Genomic DNA, 21,638 nt, shown 5'->3' on the forward strand with positions numbered 1-21,638 from the left:
GAAGGAAGGGATTTTGTCTCTCCTGTTAAGTGACGGGCACTTAATATTTGTTGAATGTAAGACCACCAAACTGTCTATCCAAAAGCTTTTCTGATCCTCACATACGTGATTTTCTTTGTGCTGACATTACTGATCATGAACGAACTTGTTTCTTGTTCGTTTCTTATATCCTAGTACTCCTTCCTCTCCAGCTGTTCTTTATCTGTTACTTTTCCAAGAGTTGTTTTCTTCCTGTAGTCATCTGTGGACATCTTTCCATGGATTGGGCTTTCAATCTAGTTCAATAATAAATAAAAGTCATTATGTGAAAGGCACTCTGTAGGTTCTATGGTGAGGAAGGTGAGAAGTGTGGTGTCCCATGAAACTTAAAAGTACACTTTCTTCCATGGAGGATTCATCTCTTGTAACTTCACTGTGAGCTCTACTGTCTGTGATAAATAATAGTTACTGGTTGTGGAGTATTCACTATGTGCCATTTGCTATGCTGAACACCTTACATATGACGCCTCACTTCATCCTCACACAAATCCTATGAAGGAGGGCGGAAATTCAAACCGAAACAGTCTGACTCCAGAGTCTATGCTCTCAACCATTACACTTACATGACCCAGTAACTAGCGTGCTCACATAACAGCACAGTGGACAAATGAGCGCTCCTATCTGGATGCCCTCCTGCCATCCCAAAACAAACAGGCTTATGAGAAGAATGATCATTTCCCTTCTGAAAAAGTTTCCTCTTCCAATGTTCTTAAACTTAGTCAATGAATTTCCTATTTTCTCCAGTGTAAAATGCCTTCTATTTCACCTTTCACATTTTCCCCATTTCTTCCTTTTATAATTATTGTTACCAGGATTTCAGCAACGAAACATTTCTGAGTTCAGTGTACCCCTTTGATTCACCGTGTAAAAAGCAACAGAAATTGTTTTATTTACATACCACTAGCATGATATTATCCCTTTGTTCAAAAATTTATGATGGCTCCTTAATGTCTACCGTGTACAAAGTCAAAAGTTCTTAATCTGGCTTCATTCTTCCAAACATTTTCCCACTGATTCTGAACACTTCAATTTTGCTCCAATCAGGCTTGTCTATGCCTCTTTCCAATATATGTTTATTTTAATTTCATGACTAAAATTATTCCTTTCCTTCCAAATATTTAGCATCCACCAGGACCCAGTTCAAGGGTGCCTTCCTCAAATAAAGATCTCTTCTAGCTTTCTTCTTCTCCTCTGAGTTTTAACAATCTTAATTGAGAATACATTTCATAATTGGTATTATCTTCTACTTGACAAATGTTCCCTTTATTAGTTTTGCCTTTCCAGATAAACCGTAAGCTTTCAGAGAAAAGAAACTATATCTTCCACTTCTTTTTATATCCCTCCCAATTCTGAGTATACAGAAGATGCTCAATAAAGTCTTGTTGTCAAGAAACCATGTTGAGTCCTGCATTCTTGGCTTTTACTCAAAAACCAGTCTCCAGGTGAAACTGCTTCACTTACCAATTACCACTCTATTCTTTGGTTTATTCTTTCTGATGCCATTTCATATCTAAATATAGAATTCTTAAACATCTGTCCTTCATCTCCCTAGTTTTCCTAACATCCCAGTGGACTCCACCCCTCACCTGTTCTTCTCTTCTCTTTGGTCATGAGCTGCTGGACCTTCCTTTGCTCTTCCTGTTCTTCTATTTTAGCCTCTTTGTGAATCTGTTCAATAGTTTTAGGCCCTTGATCTGCTCTTCGAGATACCCAATTGCACTACAAAAGAAGAAAACAACATTATCAGCTAGAAAACAAAAAACGAACATAACAAAATTTTGAAAATTTATTTTATACTTCTCACTGCTGGAAAAGTGTAAAATATATTTAAAATATGTACTACAGTACTTTTTTCATCTGTCTTACAGATGGCACCATGTGCAGTTTCGGATTAGAGACAAAGAATTAGTCTTGGGGCGCCTGAATGGCTCAGTTGGTTAAGCATCAGACACTTGATTTAGGCTTGGGTCACGATCTCAGGTTTGTAAGATCGAGCCCCACATCAGTCTCTGTGCTCAGCGGGGAGTCTACTTGAGATTCTCTTTCCCTCTCCCTGTGCCCCTTATCCCCATGTGCCCTCTCTCTCAAATAAATCTTTAAAAAAATTTAAATTGGGCGCCTGGGTGGCTCAGTTGGTTGAGCGACTGCCTTCGGCTCAGGTCCTGATCCTGGAGTCCCGGGATCGAGTCCCACATCGGGCTCCCTGCTCGGCAGGGGGTCTGCTTCTCCCTCTGCCCTCTTCCCTCTCGTGCTCTCTGTCTCTCATTCTCTCTCTCTCAAATAAATAAATAAAATCTTTAAAAAAAAAAAAAAAAAAATTTAAATTTGTCTCAATCAACCTTGAACTACTGTATACTGAGTATTCCAACAGCCAAAAAGAGTGAAAGACTGATCCAAATGTATTTTTTTTTTTTTTAAAGATTTTATTTATTTATTTGAGACAGAGAGAATGACATACAGAGAGCATGAGAGGGAGGAGGGTCAGAGGGAGAAGCAGACTCCCTGCCGAGCAGGGAGCCCGATGCGGGACTCGATCCAGGGACTCCAGGATCATGACCTGAGCCGAAGGCAGTCGCTTAACCAACTGAGCCACCCAGGCGCCCCAAATGTATTTTTAAAAAATCATCTTGTGTATTTGTGAGGAGGAGCCAGGACAGGAATCAAGAAAGCTCAGAATTCTTTGGCCTTGTCTTAATCTGGGTTATTGGTACCTAAGTCATATCACATTCCATGGGGGTTCTAAATCGAGAATGACTAGCATTTTTCTTCCTCCCATATCATGGCTCTGATATCCTGCACACAGTGCCACCTCTCTGCCCTTTGGTTATCCTATTAAGGACAAGACAAGTTGTCTCATTACAATTATACTTCTCCCCTTCCTTCCCAGCCATAATCCCAACATCTGATAGAAGTACAAGTAATTGAGGGCATGGGCGAAGAAGTTTTTTACATTTATTTACATTTGCTAGAGGCAAGGATGGCAAATAGGTTCAAATCAGCACACAAATTCTGATCACCTGGTAGTGGCTTTGGTAATAAGAATAGTGAGGTCACATTTAACCTTTAGCAAGATAAAGAACCATCACCAGTGCTATGTAGTCTGGCTATAGGGCAGGGAAGAGCTAGGACCTGCATTCTTTCTCTAGTTTAGGGTCAGCTGTAGTAAGTAAGAAGAGAGAAAAGAGGTGGCAGTAGTAAACACTGCACCTGTTATGAGAAATGAGAAGCAGCAGCAGCAGCAGAACAGGAGGATATACAGGAAAAACAACAGAGAAGAAACACCAACTCCTATGAGCTGGGCACATTACATAATCACCTCACTGCAGCTTTGTAACACACGTTCAAGGTAGGCAATATCCTCATTTTAGAGAATAAATATGTAAGGCTCAGGCAAGTTAATTTTTTTTTTTTTTAAAGATTTTATTTATTTATTTGACAGAGAGAGAGACAGTGAGAGAGGGAACACAAGCAGGGGGAGTGGGAGAAGGAGAAGCAGGCTTCCCGCATAGCAGGGAGCCTGATGCGGGGTTCGATCCCAGGACCCTGGGACCATGACCTGAGCCGAAGTCAGATGCTCAATGACTGAGCCACCCAGGTGCCCCTCAGGCAAGTTAATTATAATCATTTTGAAGATGAGGACTCCTGATTATTTAGCACCTTAAAACTAAATTTAACTGACCACAGTTTGAATTCAGAATGGCTGATTTAAAAAACGCAATGTGGTTTCATAATTAGCACAGAGAGAAGAAATGTAAGAGGCACGTATATATGCTTTGTATCCTTTCACACAGCTCTGTCATGGAAGTGAGTCAATTCAGTTCTGGGAGTCCTTCCTGTAGCATTAAGTTTTTACACATGTACATACTAGGACATCCTCCCCAGTCCAATTCCTCAAAAAAGACTGGAGTAGTTGCCTTACATTTTTCTACTTACCAGCCTTAGGTCTATCACATCCTGAAGCATGAATCGAATCCTAGATGAGGTTTTTCGTTCTTTCACGATTTTCTCCATCTGATTAAAATACTGGTCCATACGTGGCTGCAAGAGACAAAACCATTCAGTATTCCTGGCTGAGGAATTCTAGTGTAATTTTACCATATAAAACTTTTAAATGGCCTAGGAATACAACTTACAGCCAAAAGATAATGAGGTTGAATTTTTTTTTTTTAAGATTTTATTTATTTGACAGAGAGATAGAGCACAAGTAGGCAGAGCGGCAGGCAGAGGCAGAGGGAACAGACTCCCCACTGAGTGGGAAGCCTGATGTGGGACTTGATCCCAGGACCCTGGGATCATGACCTGAACCGAAGGCAGACGCTTAACGACTGAGCCACCCAGGCGCCTGAGGTTGAATTTTTAATTGAGCATATGATGCCTCAAAAAAAGATTATGTAAGCTGAGGGCTCTAGTCATGTGACAGGCAGACAGAATGCAAATGGAAGTGTCAGGCTGCAGACCCTGGAACCTTCCTTAAGAGAGAGGTGGCCATGTCCTCTGCCCCTTTCCAACCTTCTCTGCTGAGAATGTAAGGACAAGGGCTATACCTTGGGGATGACAGAATGTTAAGCTGGAGGAAATGGACTGTTTATCACCTGCGACCACCAAACCAGCCTCAGATTTCTCACCTCTGAACTTTATTTACGTGAGTGAGAAATAAACCTTAATCTTGCATAAACCACCATATTTGGGATTTTTCTGTCACAAACATAATTCCAGCTGATTCAGATGTTATGAAACATTTCTGATATTACTTCTTTGAAGCAGTTCTAATTTTCCTACCCCTTATTTGGAGAGCACCATGTTATGTTTGAGTCATAATATTGTTAATGATTTCTTATATTATAGTTAGATAGCCCTGCGGTTAATTCGAGCATAAACTTAAGAAAACTACTGGGTCTTCGCTTCTGTAACACACTCAGTCCTGGCCCACAGTAGCTATTCTCCTCTTATTTCTGCCGACAATTTGCTATACATAAAAATGACCTGTGAAATGGTCATGCAGAAAAAGGAAAAGGGACAAATAATCTGAACAATTCACAAGGTGGCCTTTATATAATTTGGGACCCTCTTCACTTCTTACCATGATGGAAAGGTGGTAAGGAGCTCAGTGGCCAAACACTGACAATGAAAAGGGCAAAAGAGGACAAAGCAGCAGCTTAGACTGCCGGGGTGAGATGGAACACTCCTATTCATGGTTCTAGTTCTTTTGTGACTGACAGAGGCCATGCTGGCTACTTCTGAGACTGGGGCGCTCACCTTTGCCTTCTCGAAGTCCAGGTCTCTGCCGATGGTGGTGAGCAGGCGGCACAGGCATTCCAGGGACTCCTCATCATGGTTCTTCAGCAGCTTCACCACACAGTCGTGCATGATGGCTTCCGTCAGCATCTTGAGTTTGAAGAGTTCCCCAATAAACTTGATGTTACCAATGGATCTCCGCCGGGCTTTGTCCTTAGCTTCTTCTAGTTCATCATGAAGCCTCGTCCTCTCCTCTGGCTGTTGTATAAGGAAGAGTAATAGGAGCTTGATGAAGACAACTGTACTGCACATGAGATGCTAAGAACATACACTCTGACTCATGGTCTTATCCCGTGTGGGAGTCAGGGATACTCTGAGAATCTGACAGCAACTGTAGACCTACTCCTCAGAAAACTGAACTACACCCAAAACTTTGCATCCATTTCAGGAGATTTCTGGAACTCAGTGACCTCTCTGAAATCTGGGCTCTGAATTCCTGTCTTAGAAGGTTGAGTTGCTCTAACAGGTGGCACTAAAAGGAATAAAGCATTCCTCTAAACTTCAATATAACGTCTCCACATGATAAAAGGGCCACAGTCATCTACTGAAGTAGCAGGGATATATAACCAGCTTCATGAAAATTCTGTTTGAGAACACTCAGAGAGCACAAGCACACTGCCTTTCTGTGCAAATACTCACAGCACTGGCAGCCTCGAGTTCTTTCTGCTTCTTCTCAAAGACATCATCATCTGCTTTATCTTTTTCAAACTCCTTCTGGCAGCGGTTCAGTAGCAGCTTCCGGAAATTCACTGTATTACCAGGTTTGTCTGCCATGGGTACTTTCAGCTGCATCCATACAGGAAAATGCAAAAGCATTAAGATTACTTATAACATTCAATGATTCTCTCAAAATACCTATTTTCTTCATTGAACTACAGGTAATGCTGAATGAACTACAGGTAAGCATCTACAAGAGGTACACAATTTAGCTTCAGGCAGTTCATGTTTTAGTGGTACGAGTTCTACAATTTTATACATAAAAGATATACATTCCTCTCATACAAATGTACTCTTATCTTTATGGCTGGTTGTGTCTCTAGCTGACTTTGAAATCCATGTCTTATTATAACAACTACAACTCTGACCTTATCTAAGACCTTTGTAATTCTACAGGGTTTTACCTTTGTTTTTCTTACTACCATTGTAGGTACTTTGGTTTAAAGGAACAGATAGAAATGACATAAAGCATGGCCATAGGAAAACTGTTGTGGGTGGGATCCTTATTCTAGAAAAAAGCAGTTGGTGGGGAGGACAAATTTGAGGATTTTTCAGATATCTTGTCCTCAGGGGAATGTCATTAACACTGTGATGCTGGTACTTACCATGACTATCAATGCACTATGTTTATTGATTACTTCTTACGTGCCCAAAGAAAATACTAGTTTTCCAAAAGTTCAGTCTAAAAAATGGCCACCTAAGAAACATTCTTTTGATACACGGGAAGACCCAGACTGGAGGGGGTAGACCATGTGGAGGCAAGATGCTTACAAGGTTTCCATTCAAGTCTCAGAACTGCTTTCTAGTAACAGCAATAGCTCGTATCTTCAAGGTTATATGTAACCAAACAAAGAGACATAAGAAAGTGGACGGCTGCACTGATTGACTAAAATTAACCATTTTACAGATGCAATCCCCCTAAGCACCATTTTGAACAGCTACTGTGTAACACAGCAAAATGGTTTTTCTGGAATCACAAAGTGGCTCCCAAAAGTTCTGAAATGCATGGTCTTTGCCCTAGGTTTAATGGGACAACTTGGTAAAAAATAGAACGCAATGTATTTACACTCACAAAAGAGTTAATGTTATCAACCAGAATGAACTTGGACAGCTGCTGACTAAGGTTGCATGGCTAGAGAAACTTCTTGAAAACAGGACTATGATGCTATATATACTGGATTTGTGCTAGAACTGATGGACAACCTCTCCAACTGATTCCCTACGACACATGAAAGACCATTTAACAGTCCAGTTTTCTTGTTTTTTTTTTAACATTTCATTTTTAGGTAATTTCTACACCCAACAAGGGGCTCGAACTCACAATCCTGAGATCAAGAGTCGCTCACTCCACTGACCGAGCCAGCTAAGTGCCCCAAAAAGTCCAGTTCTAATCAACCAAGAGAGCAAGTGTTTCATTACACGTTGTTTTCAGCTGGAAATATTAACTCAGGAAGAGGGTAAGATCACCAAGTATTTTTTTCAACAAGCATAAAAAAACTAACACGTCCTTATCTCCAAAGTCAAGCCAAACAAATTCAAGTGCCTACAGATAATTTTATAGTCAGGCCTACTCCATGATTGCACAGGAAGGCAGGCATTTAAATCAGCCTTCAAGAAAAGAAATGCTCATGAAAGCAAAGGCTTTCCAAAGGAAAAGCCAAAAGTGGACTCTATTTAGGACCCAGAACATACAACAACAGACTACAAAAGAGAACTAGAAAGCATATCCATGAGCAAGGTGGTATATAATAGACCAACAACTTGGTATTAGGTTCCAGAACAAACTAAAACTCTTAAAAATCAGCGGGAAAAAAAAACCCCAGAAGTTGTTTCCAATTTGCTGCTTTACAGGATCACAAGTAAACCAGCCAAAAAGCTCTATCTGGCTTCTTGGCATATTTACCAGCATCATCTACATTAATATTATGGACATAATTCGTTGGACAAAAATCGGCTGAGCCACAATCTATCAGCCCTAAAGAGATGTTTCTTGTATTATGGATTGTAATGTGCAGAAAATGGAAAGAATGTGGACAACAGTATGAAAATCCAAGCCACGCTTTCATAGTGAGAGGGACCAGAATGAAAATGAATCAAAAAGATTAAATAAATAGAACTTAAGACAGTTTGCTTTACAGGAAACAAGCAGAAATGACACAAGGCAAGGGAGACCTTTTCCTACACAAAAGATGGAAAAAGCTATGCCTTTTAGACCTTTTATATAGGGAAGGCTATGTTCAAAGTGTTGGATTAAGGAATGGAAGACAAGCTTACTTACTTTTAAACAAAGGCAATTCTTTTAACACAAGTTTCAGTTTCATCCTCCAAAACAAGGGAGACACAATACCCAAGTCTAACCTAGAGTACAGCTTTGAGCATCCAATGAAATAGGTTTAGTGGAAGCACTTTGTAAATTACAGAGAAGAAGGATGGGATATTTGAAACACTGAACATTGAGCTTCAGTCCCTTCATCTGCAAAAGGAGACATTCCAATGACTGTAGACTGAGAGACATTATAAAATAGCTGTTGAAACAGGAACTAATCCCTGCTCTCCTAGGTGACTTTGGCCAAGTTACTTAGTTTTGCCAAACCTCTATTTCTTTCTAAAATGGGGATGATAACATCTATCTTTTAGGACTATTGGAAATTACACGAGATTAGTTTAAGTAATGCAAATGATAGTGGCTGGCACATCGACAAGAGTCTAACTAATAAACTAATATAGCTATATTTATATACTTAGAGCTGCATTTGACATGTTTATGATTAAAAATTAAGAGTAATCTAAATTGTAATAACATGGGTGTCAAAAAAGCATATAAGCCAAGTCAGCTCACCAAGCAAGTAGGTAGAAAACCACACAAATGGCAAGAAATATGAATATTTGCTATCCCAAAATAATGATCATGGGAGATTTCACATGTACAAGTCATAAAAAACATGATTATACAGAGGCTTTTTAGATATAATCAAATGGAAATATTAAAACTAAATAATCAGCAGAACGGCCACAGATCTGCAAGTACACATATCTTCAAATGAATGAATGCCTAGCTACACAACCTCCTAAGAACTTGTTTTCAAACATGGTTTTAATGTCCATGGGGATGATTAAGAGGGTGGTGGAAATAGGGAAATAGGCCAGTGAGAACATATTCTCTGAAAATGGTGATGCATGGTAACTTTTTTGTTCTTGAGATGATAAATTCAACAGGGTTATGAATCATTAAGTCAGCCTGTGTTGTCTGCTGGACATTGACTAGTCAGGAGACCCAATGAAACTGTTTTAGTTAGAAAAGACATGATGAGTGGATGTTTTGGTCTGCTAGGGCTGCTATAATAACTACCACAGAATGGTGGCTTAAACAACAGACATTTATTTCTCACAGTCTCTCAGTCCAAGACTAAGGTGTCAGCAGATTTGGTTCTTGGTGGGCACCCTTTTCTTGATTTATAGCTTTCTCCTGTATCCTCAAGTGGTGGACAGGGGAAGCTCTACTGTCTCTTCCTTTTCTTATAAAGGCACTAATCTCTCCATGGAGGCTCTACCCTTACGACCTCATCTAAACCTTACCTTCCCAAGGCCCCACCTACTGATACCAGCAGACTGAGGGTTAGGGCTTCAAAATATGAACTGGGGGTGGGGGACACAAACATATAGTCCATAACAATGAACAAGGTAGATGTTTGCAAGTGTGATCATGGATAATAGCAAAAAAAAAAGGGGGGGGGGATGTGCAACAGTGAGAACTTTAATTTTCATTAAGCAGCAGTCAACAAACGAAACTAAGACGTGTCTTAAATGGGTTGTCTGAGATGGTTTCTCAGGGAGAAAGGGAGTCAGGGGGAATATTTCAGTAAGGCTGTTCGGTAAGCTAAACACACTGGAGAGAACCTGGCTTTTCGTTTTTACAAAGATGTAAACTAACAGTGTAACATATCACACCGTAAACTAACAGTGCATCTTCTCATTTGGAATGAGACCTGTCCACATACCAGTCACCCAGCAATCTTGGATACGAATGTTGTCAGCATCAGGTACTCATTTTAAGCAAGTGGGCCCGTACTGCTGATATATTTGCGGGTATTGAGGGTAAATCCTTCTTATCCCTCAAAGGATCAAACTCCCAGAGAATCAGCAAGGGCTGTCAGCTGTGTGTTAATTATGGTAGTCAAATAAGAGACTAGAATATATTGGGGCGCCTGGGTGGCTCAGTCACTTAAGCAACTGCCTTCGGCTCGGGTCGTGATCTCAGGGTCCTGGGATCGAGCCCCACATCGGGCTCCCTGCTCCGCGGGAAGCCTGCTTCTCCCTCTCCCACTCCCCCTGCTTGTGTTCCCTCTCTGTCAAATAAATAAATAAAATCTTAAAAAAAAAAAAAAAGGAGACTAGAATATGAAAGGACCAGCCCTGGCCTTGCTCAGTGTGCTACAGATTTTCAAAGCTGTCTCAGAACATAAACAATGCTAGTGGGAACTCCTGGCCCACGAGGCATATTGCTCCTGAAGCATGTTCCAGTACGAGGTAAAATATTTGGAATGACTAGTGTAAATGTAGTGGCACCTCCATGTTAACTCTAACATGTGAAGGCAACAGTAATAAATCAGTTGTCCAACTGTCACTCACGAGTCCATGGTGACATACTAGACTCCATCAGTAGTTATGTCCTGACCTTAGCGACATCACCTGTTAAAGCTGAACGAACATACTCGGAATGTACTACAAACACATCTATTAAACTGTATCTCTGGTTAGATACACCGGAAGAGGTACGTAGTTCTGAGAGATGCCCACAAGACTCAAAAGAGAGTTATGACAGGGTAAGTCATTTCTCCTCAATGTTTCTTCAAAGCATTTTTCATCTTTCATCAGGTGAGTTGAACGTCCCTCCTCCTCCAGTTGACTCCAGCCACTTGCTGTTGCCCAAAGCTGACTTTCCTGATCTGTCCTTCTACGCTTTATTTCTGATGAGATGTAAGTGTGTCTCCTTCATTCTCTTAGTGTCTCTTCCTATACTCAATCCTCCCATTCTTTGCATGGTTTGCATTTAAAGCACTTGGGCAGTGGCAACACTGGATATGTTCTGGATATGGCATAACAGGACACAGAATGCTCAAAATTCTGCCTTTAAGGCCTACTAAAGTATGCCTACCACAGTGGAGATAAAAAGTAAAAACAAAGACCCCCTTTATAAACTGCAAACCATTTAACTAGAATTCAGTACTTATCTTAGGAGGAGGACAACTGAATTGGAATGGCTAATAGAGGAGAGTGGACAAGAGAGAATGTTGTCCTGTCTCTAAATCTGTAGTAAAATAAAATTTTTAGTTGGATTGTTGATAATTTTAATTGCTGTGCTTTTGTTTAATAATAATTCAAATCAAAATTCACATCTCAAGAACCCCATAAGCATGTAAAATCCTAAGGGCAGGTCCTTTTTCTGTCTTTTTTGTTGTTTTTTCACTGCTAAATTCCCAGTGCCTAGAATGTGCCGAGAGTCTGGCACATCACAGACTCTCAGAAATGTTTTAAGTGGGTAAATGCATGAACAGAAGAATAACAACTTGAATTTATTTTATGCCCAAAGTCTGTTTTGGGGGGTTGGTTTTGTTTACAATATTTTTATTTATTCATCTGTTATGAAAAATGCTACTAACATTTTTGCATATGTTGCCTAGTATATAAGAAGTGTAGGTTTATCAGTTGGTACTTAAGAATGGAAATGTTTGTTATAGCAGAAAAATAATTTCAGCTTTTTTTTTAAAGTAGGCTCCACGTCCAGTGTGGAGCAGCCCAGTGCAGGGCCCAAACTCATGACCCTGAGATCAAGACCTGAGCTGAGATCAAGGCTTATCTGACTGAGCCACCCAGGCACCCCCAACTTCAGCTTTTATAGCTGAGCTTGTCTTCATAGTGGCCGTCACCACTTTATATTCCCACTAGCAATGCTTGAGTTCCTGCTTCACATATTTGCCAAATCCCGGTAAGTTTAGCAATCTGGAGTTAATGTATAGTTTTATAGCTAGTTGGTTAATTTCATCATGTTTGTTGGTCATCTGGATGACCTCTTTGATGAATTGTAGGTGCACGTTTATTGCCTATTTAAAACACTGAGTTATTCTCATTGATTTCTTTTAGCTTGACAAAAAATCTGATATAAACCCTTCATTGGATTTTTGTGCTGCAATTACCTTTACCTAATACATGATCTGCATTTTTACTCCCTTAATGACATCTTTTGAGGAAAAACATGCTAAATTTAATGCAGTCCAATTTACCAATCTTTTCTTTTGTACAGTGACATTTGTGTCCTAAAAAACCTACTAACAAATTATTGTTCTTTTTAGTATCTCCTCCCCACCCTGGTTACTTTCTATCTTTTACTGTAAGTAGCTTTGCTATCACCAGTCTAAACACTTTCTTTCATTTTAACTTTTTTGTTTTTTTAAATTTGTGCTTGGGATTTGTAGGAAATTGTTTCAATCTGTGGCTTTAACATCTCAGTACTTATGAAAAATTTCTCAGCCACTGTCTTCAAGTACTGCTTTCTTCCCACTTCCTCCTCTCTCCTCTTGGGACTCCAATTAAAGCAAAGTTTGATCTTATGGAATCTTCCTCATCATTTACCCTCTCTTTTGTATTTTTCATTTTTTGGTCTCTGTGCCTCATTATGGATTCTACAGACCCATCTTCTACTTCATAATTCTTTATTTCAGCTGTAACTAATCAGCTATTAAACCAATCCATTAAGTTCTGGATTTTATTATATATTCAGTTCTGGGATTTCTATTTAGTTCTTTTGATATTTTCTCTTTCTGTTAAAAATTTCAACCTATCTTTATTACCTTGAACATAATAAATATAGTTATTTGATGTCTGTGCCTGATAAAAGCCAATATCTGGAGCTCCTGTGGGAAACTTGTTTATTGCTGGTTCTCATTCATGGTCATCTTTTTCCTTTGTGTGACTTATTATTTCTAACTATATGCTGTACATTTTATTTGAAAAATTGTTCATAGAAATAATCTGAAAGCTAGTATGACAGTTTTAATATGATATTTAAAAAAGAATCTGTGTTTGCTTCTTCCAGGTACCTAGCAGGCACTAACACATTCAGATCACTACAAGCCAAATTCAAGGACTGAGATTATTTGATGTTGAGCTACACACAGTCCCTGTGAGAGCAGGTCAATTTCTGATTCACCCCTGTTTAAGCATGCAGTCCTTTGGAGTCCCAACCTAAAATATAAGAGGATTCACTAGAGCCTCCTCCACCACTCTTTTGGTAAACACTGTTCCCAAATTCTGTCCCCTAGCCCAACAAGTCTTTGAAAAACAAGTTTTTCAAGACGTTTTAGTTGCCTCTTTTAGAGGGAAGTTTTACTAAATGTGTCACTTTTCTTTGGATTTCTACCTTTTCAAAGATCTTAACCTTAGTAATTCTTTACTGGTTTTTAGCTCTCTGATGCCTTCAAGATTTTAAAAAATATTGTAGCCAACTTTTCTAATTGTTATCCCTCAAATGGTGGTCTGGATTACCTAACGTCAAAACTAGAAGTCCTAACACTTACTCCTGTGTATTTTTCCTTAATCTGAAGACCTTTTCTCTCTTACCTTGAATTTGATATTTGGTATTTCCAAATGGTATAATTTTATTATATATGTATTTAGTATGAACAATAATTTCATTTTGCATATTATAAAAAATTACTAAATGATGTCATACTGTTATTCAGTACCATTTTTGAGGTTGATTCACGTTAATACACTTAGTCTTACTTCATTAATTTTAACTGCTGTATATATATTACTATTCAAATCCACTGACCAAATAAATTGTGGTATACTTGTCTTGTTCAGGCTTATTTAATTTGTTTCTTATTATTCACTATTAAAACCAATACAAAAAATAAACATTCTTAAAAATGAGTCCTTGTGTACATCTGGTAATTTCTGTGGGGTATATACCAAGAAGTAAAATTCCTAAGGAATAGTATATGAACATCTTCAACATTATTGTCTAATTACTCACCAAAGTGACTGTATTCACCCGTGAACACTTTAAAATGATTTCATTTTTTTTCCTACTCTAACAAGTGTGACTTGTACAGAATTGTGGCTTATTTGTTATTTCCCTACTCATGAATAACACTGAATATCTTCTGTTAAATTCATCAGCTAACAGATTTTCATTTCTATAAATTGCCCATTGGGTTGTTTTATTTCTTACTGATTTGATTTTTTCTCCTTAATTCTATATATATTTTTAAAAGATTTTATTTATTTGATAGAAAGAGACAGCGAGAGAGGGAACACAAGCAGGGAGGGGGAGAGAGAGAAGCAGGCTTCCCACTGACCAGGAAGCCTGACGTGGGGCTCGATCCCATGACCTGAGCTGAAGGCAGACGCTTAACGACTGAGCCACCCAGGTGTCCTATATTTGAATATTTTATCAATTATTATGTATTCCAAATAGATTCTGCCACACTGTGGCTTTATCTTTTTATTTTATTTATGGTATCATTTGCTGCACACCAAGGACTGCAAATTTTAATAGTCAAATCTGATATTATTTTTCTGTTACTCATTTTGAATCTTAATCTTGCTAAAGAAAATCTTGCCCAAAGTTCATGAAGATAGTCTCAATTTTCTCCTAAAAGATTAGCTTTTCTTTTCTTTTTTTCTTTTTAAAGATTTTATTTATTTGACAGAGAGAGAGAGAGAGACAGCTAGAGAGGGAACACAAGCAGGGGGAGTGGGAGAGGGAGAAGCAGGCTCCTGGCCGAGCAGGGAGTCTGATGCGGGGCTCGATCATGACCTGAGCCAAAGGCAGATGCTTAACGACTGAGCCACCCAGGCGCCCCAAGATTAGCTTTTCTTATTTAGATTTATAATTCCCACGACTGTTTGATTTTTGTATTTTATACATAGTAGGAACAAATGGTGACTCTATTCCCATTGCCACCTTTCATTTCAGGCCCCCGGTACCTCAAAAGTACTAGAAGTCATGACAGTGGTTACCTTTAAGGAAGAAGGAAGGGTACAGTTCTATTTACTGACCAGGGTGGTAGGTATGCTCACTTCATTGATATACACTGAGCTGTACACTAATGATCTGTACAATCTTCTATATGCATGTTGTAATGGTGTGCTAAAGCTAGCTCGTACTGGTTTATGGGAGCCAAGTGTTAAGTCGAAATTTTGTGAATTATCTGTCAAACTGTCACTGGCTTAAAATCAGCCATGAAGAAACTATATCATTAAATTTGACAAAAGCAACAAATGAGGAATTTTTCTTTTCCCAAATAGCATGTATGTCTGTTATATTTCAATAAAAAAAGTCTAAAAACTTGTATCGTTTGGTATGTAACTCTGGGGGAATTTATACTAAAAAAGTAAATCCTCAACATGTAAGGGTAAATATACTTTGATGCTGCTTGTGGTTGCAAGAAAACCGCCCAAAACCAAAAAACTAGAAACAACATGGAAGAAAAAGAGGAGGGAGAGAGAGAGAGAGAGAAAAGGCTGGGGAAATTATGGCATATATATATGTGTGTATGTGTGTGTGTGTATATATGTATCTTCAGATACTATGCAACTACTAAAAAAGCAGGAGTCAAATCTATCTGTAGTGACGTAGGGGTATGCCCAAAACATATTAAGTGAAAATAAACTGCAAAAAAAATACATACATGATATAATTTAACTACTATAAAACCAAAAGTATTCTTTATACATATGGATATGTTTTTATATAATTTTATGAATATAGATAAAATTGTGGAAGTACACATACAAACCATTCACAAAGGGAAGTGTAACTGGATGGGGCTGAAAGAAGAGTAGTAACTTTCTCTATGAATACCCCTATACTACTGGACTTACTCCAAAAGGTTATTCTGCAATTGAAAATAATCCAATAAAGGGGCACCTGAGTGGCTCAGTCGTTAAGCGTCTGCCTTCGGCTCAGGTCATGATCCCAGGGTCCTGGGATTGAGCCCCGCATCGGGCTCCCTGCTCCGCGGGAAGCCTGCTTCTCCCTCTCCCACTCCCCCTGCTTGTGTTCCCTCTCTTGCTGTCTCTCTCTGTCAAATAAATAAATAAAATCTTTAAAAAAAAAAAAGAAGAAAATAATCCAGTAAAGTTTAATCAATCTTATTTAAAAAGAGGTGAATCATAACAAAATTCACATAAGTGGTTGGTTTATCTATAATTTCTTTCTATTTTAATCTAACTTCTACTCTTGCCTTTCAAAAGGCCATTTTCATCAAGGATACTCTTCTATTAAAAAACATTAACAGGGGCGCCTGCGTGGTTCAGTTGGTTAAGTGTCTGACTCTTGATTTTGGCTCAGGTTGTGTTCTCGGGGTTGTGGGATCGAGCCCCACATGTGGCACCCCTCCTGGTGGGGAGTCTGCTTGAGATTCTCTCTCTCTCTCCCCCTCTGTCCCTCCCCCTGCCCTTCTCGTGCTCTCTCTCTCTCAAATAAACAAAAGAGAAAAAAACATTAACAATCCTTCACGGCCTATAGGATTAAATCTAAAATTAGTAAAGAGCACTAAAGTATAAGCCAGGAGATCTGGGATCTAGTTCTAATGAGTGACTACAAGATGTCATGGCTGCCACAAGGAAAATGAGAGGCATGAGATGGAGAATTAGTTTGCCTTCAGATACCTACAGTACGGTATGTTAGAAGGCAATATGGCAAGTGACTGAATAATCCTAGACTTGGATTCTAGCGCTGCCACTTACTAGTTATGTGACCTTAAGCACGTTACTTATCCATTTTTAAGCCTCAGTTTCTTGTTCAGTGAAGTAGGGCTAATAATACTGACCTTTCAGGGTTATAATAGCTATTAACAATAAAATTTGTAAAGCATCTACCCATAATGCAACTTAGTAGGTACTAAGTAGATAATTTCTGTTATTACAATCAACCTCATTCAGCCAGCATTTCAAGACCTTTGCAATCTTTTCCACCACCAATATAATTTTGAATTATTTAGGGATTATACAGGTCAAATACTGAGCTAGGAATTTGACATACACAATCTCATTAAATTATATTATTATTAAATTAATGTTATCATTGTAATAGCCTCAAATTGTGTGACTTAATCTTATTTTATGGATTAAAAAATGAGGTTTAAACAGGTAATGTAATTTTATAAAGTTACAAAGTTTTTAACAGTTCATTATAGTTTATTATAAAGTTTATTATTGTAAGTTAGCAGCTTGCAGAGTAGGAACTTAAGTTTAAATTTTAAAGTTAAAATGTAAAGCCAGAACTGTGCGACGCCAAGCCCACATCTTTGACTGTTGTGCTACGTGCGCTGCCGCAGACATGAACTTTCCCTGCTCTATACTTGTTCCCACCACCCGGCCCCTCTCAGGCCCAACCTGAACTCCACCTGCTTCACAGAAGCAGTTTGTCATTCTACCAATAACACAGTCATTTCTTTTTTGTTCTACTTGGTTTTTAGGTCTAGAACATCCATTCAAACATCAACATATCGCAATGTCACAGAATATGCTCTAAGTGATCATTTTCTTGTTAAATGCTGTTTTTTTTTTTCAGTATGAAGTTTAAATTCCTTATAGACAGAAGAAATAACTTTTCCAGGTCACAACAGACTTACCTATCTTTGACACAGGAACTCAAAATATTGGGAGAATGACAGAATTCTGCATTTTCGTAACAAGGCAAATGACAATGAATGGTGATAATTAAGAAGAAACCCAAATGTTAAAGGACACACGTTTCTGACACAAGTACCTGGGTAACAGTAACAGGCAGAGAAAACACAGATGGTACATGGTAGTGTTCTAACTGCAGAATAGAGAACAATGAACACTAACCAGAAGCTCTTTGGTCTCCCATTGTCTTGCCCTAGATTTGACAGGCTGTAGAGATTAAATGGCTGTGGACAATGTAAAGAGAAAGAAATCTAATAGTTTCTAAGAGATGAAATGATCACTTTGGAACCTTTTATGACCATAACTATGCTATCATTTTCACCAAGGCTCAAATTAGAACCAATATATTTTCAGTTTAAATTAAATGTGAATGTAAGCATTCACTTTATTTGTATAAGAAGACACAACAGGAGAGGTAGGTTGCTCATGCCAATTATTTCATATTACTAATTTAAAACTTATTCAGTATTGCTCACAATGGGTGGACCATAGCAGGCCTATTTCAGGCTATTTCCATATCCCCTCCAGAGGTGAGGATACATTTTAATGAAGCAAGATTCTTTTTATACATTGAGAATAGTATATTAAAAAGTGCTAAAAATATATTCTCCCCTTTATGTTGCCCCAATAACACTTCTGGGAAGAATGTGTAGTGAGGGGAGAATATACCTCTTGGAGATTTCTGGTTTTACTCCTTCCTCTCTTCTTACCGTTACTAGACACCGACACATGTTTGCATAAGCCACAGAGAAACTGGGCTCATCGATAGCCTTCTCAAAGACCAGGTCAATGACTCCTTTCAGCCGCTCCTCTGTGTCAACAGTAAGTCCTGACACTTGCTTCATCAGTTGGTTGAACATCTGTGGTGTCAGTTTATTTAAGATACTTCGAACTTTTCTAAAAAGTTCCTAGAAGGGCCACAAAAAAGAAAAGAGTGTTACAGTAACTTGGACAGGATGATTCTTTCTGTAAGGATTAATATTTTTTTATAAGTTCAACTTCCCAAATTAACAAGGATTATGAACTCTTCACAGAAATAATTAAGTCCATCTATTTCAACAAACATCAAACAATTATACCACTTCTTTTCCGTAACTGATGAGAATTCTAGGAACTAAGTATAGTCACTGGCAGGAGTATCCTCTGGTACATTTCTCAGGGCACTTTGGCAATGTGTATTAAAAGCTTTAAAATTGTGATGTATCTTTAAAGCAAAACAAAACAAAAACAAAAAAAAAACAAAAAAACTATGATGTATCTTTTGAAACAACTATTATACTTTTAGAAATTTATTCACATTTAAAGATAGGTACAAAAGGTTTTGGTCACAATAACTTCCATCAGTACCCCCTTTATAGCAAACAACTTAAGTGTCCTAAAATAGAAAACCTGTCTAAATTATGATATAATATAAATTATGGTATAGAATACTAGGCAGGAGTATTTTAAACTCTCATCAAATTAAAAATAGAAGAGAACTTCCTCAACTAGAAAAGAAAAGCATCTATAACTCTACTTAATGGTCAAAGAATCACTGCTTTCCCTCTAAGAATAGGAATAAGGCAAGAATGTCTATTCTCACCATCCTATTCAAAGTCATACTTGAGGTCCTAGTCAGTGCAAAAAAGCAGAGAAAAAGAACTACAACCTGTACAGATTGTAAAGGAAGAAATAAAACTCTCTATTCATTAATGATATGATTATGTAGAAAATCATAAGGAATCTACAAAAAGAGATACTAGAACTAATAAATGAATCTAGCAACGTTGCAGAATATAAGTCAACATACAAATATCAATTTTATTTCTATATATTAGCAATGAACAACTAGAAATACATATTTTAAAAGTACTATTTACAATAACACCAAAAATCATGAAATAGTTAAGAATCTAACAAAATATCCATAGGAGCTGTATGATAAAAACCCTAAATCACTGATGAAAGAAATCAAGGAGGACCTAAATAAAGAGGTCTATGTCATGTACATGTATTAGAAGATTCATTATTGTTAAGTTGTCAATCTTCTCTAAACTGATCTATAGATTTAAAACAATAACAATAAAAATCCTAGTAGGGTTTTGGAGCTTTCTGATAGAAATCAAGATGCTGATTCAACAATTTATGTGAAAAGACAAGGGGAAAAAAAAGCCAGAATAGCCTAAATGATTTTGAAAAATAACAAAGTTGGAGGGCTCATACAACCTGATTTCAATATTTACTATACAAAGACAGTGTGGTATTGGCCAGGGGACTGACACATATATCACTGGGATGTAAGTCTAGAACTAGACCCACACATGTATGATGAACTAATTTTCAACAAAGGTGCAAAGAAAACTGAATGGGAAAAGGATAATTTTTTTTTTTTTTAAGATTTTATTTATTTGCAAGAGAGAGCAGAGCAAAAGAGAGAGAGCATGAGCTGGAGGGAGGGGGAGAAGGAGAAGCAGGCTCCCCGCTGAGCAGGGAGCCTGACTTGGGACTCGATCCCAGGCCCCTCGGATCATAACCTGAGCAGAAGGCAGACGCTTAATGACTGAGCCACCCAGGCACCTGAGAAAAAGGATAATCCTTCCAACAAATGGTGCTGGAACAACTGGATATACATAAGAAAGAAAAAAAAAAATCTTGATCCATATCTTGCATGAAATACAAAAATTAATTAAAACTGGATCACAGACATATATGTAAAACCTAAAACTATAAACTTCTAGAAGAAAGGAGAAAAATTTTATATTCTTGGGTTATGCAAAGATTTTTTAGATATGACAGCAAAAGTATAACTTATAAATGCAGAAGTTGATAAATTCAACATGATCAAAGTAAAAACTTCATTTCTGCAAAAGACACTATTTAGAGAATGAAGACAAACGACAGACTGGAAGAAAATTTTTGCAAAGCACACATTTGATGAAAGATTTGTATCCAGAATATAGACAGAACTCTCAAAAATCAATGATAAGAAAACCACCAGCCAATGAACCAGGGCAAAAGAACAGAAATTTTACCAAAGAAGATGTATGAATGGCAATTAAGCACAAGAAAAGATGTGTTTATTCTATATATTATTCATTTGGAAATGCAAATTAAAACAATGCGATGCTACCACACATCCATTAGAATGGTTCACATTTATAAAGCACAAAATAACAAGTGCTGGCGAAGAAGTGGAGTAACTGAGAGTCTCGAGCCTTGCCAGTGGAAATGCAAAATCGTCCAATAACCACCTTGGAAAATAGTTTGGCATTTTCTGATAAAGTCAAACCTATATTTACCAGATAATTCATGGACATCACAGCTACAAATTTATCCAAAAGAGACAAAAGCTTATGTTCACACAAATCCTATACATAAATGATTACAGCACTTTTATTCTAATTGCCAAAACCTGAAAACTGTTTCCCCTGTGAATGGATAAACAGTCTGTGGTATACCCATAACAACGGAATACTAATAGGTAATAAAAAAATAACTAATCATACATATAATGACTACAGATGCATCTCAAATGTAATACGCTAAGTGAAAGAAGCTATATTCAAAATGATTCCATTTATTTGATATTTTGGAAAAACCAGTGCTATTGGGACAAACAGATTACTGACTGCTAGAGGTGGGCATTTAGGGAGAAGATGGGCATAAAGTAACACAAGGAAATTCCTGGGGTCTGATAAAAACATAGCATATCTTGATTGTGGTGGTGTGTATTCATCAGTTGTGGAATTATACACCAAAGATAAAGCTTACTAATTCTGTAAATTACGCCTCAGTAAAATATCAAGTTGTAAAAATCCATGAAACAATGACATAACTGTAAAAAAAATGTTTTATTTGATCCCTATAAAAAAACTGGTATCTGAATATAAGGATTTTTAGAATATGTG

General features: G+C 37.8%; 1 protein-coding gene across 6 annotated transcripts in view; it reads right to left on the reverse strand.

Moving 5' to 3' along the window:
- The window catches only part of EIF4G3 (eukaryotic translation initiation factor 4 gamma 3), a 339,888-nt gene that overhangs the window by 43,659 nt on the left and 274,591 nt on the right, over positions 1–21,638 (reverse strand). For all 6 annotated transcript variants that reach the window (XM_044914402.1, XM_021684099.2, XM_044914405.1 and 3 more), the window contains 5 exons: positions 18,462–18,659; positions 5,974–6,120; positions 5,296–5,532; positions 3,973–4,077; positions 1,626–1,758 (listed from right to left, as the gene is read on the reverse strand). In XM_044914402.1, the coding sequence (XP_044770337.1) occupies positions 1,626–1,758; positions 3,973–4,077; positions 5,296–5,532; positions 5,974–6,120; positions 18,462–18,659 (820 nt within the window). The remainder of the gene's footprint in view (positions 1–1,625; positions 1,759–3,972; positions 4,078–5,295; positions 5,533–5,973; positions 6,121–18,461; positions 18,660–21,638) is intronic.

The sequence above is a fragment of the Neomonachus schauinslandi genome, chromosome 4, assembly GCF_002201575.2.
Source record: "Neomonachus schauinslandi chromosome 4, ASM220157v2, whole genome shotgun sequence".
Lineage (NCBI taxonomy): Eukaryota > Metazoa > Chordata > Mammalia > Carnivora > Phocidae > Neomonachus > Neomonachus schauinslandi.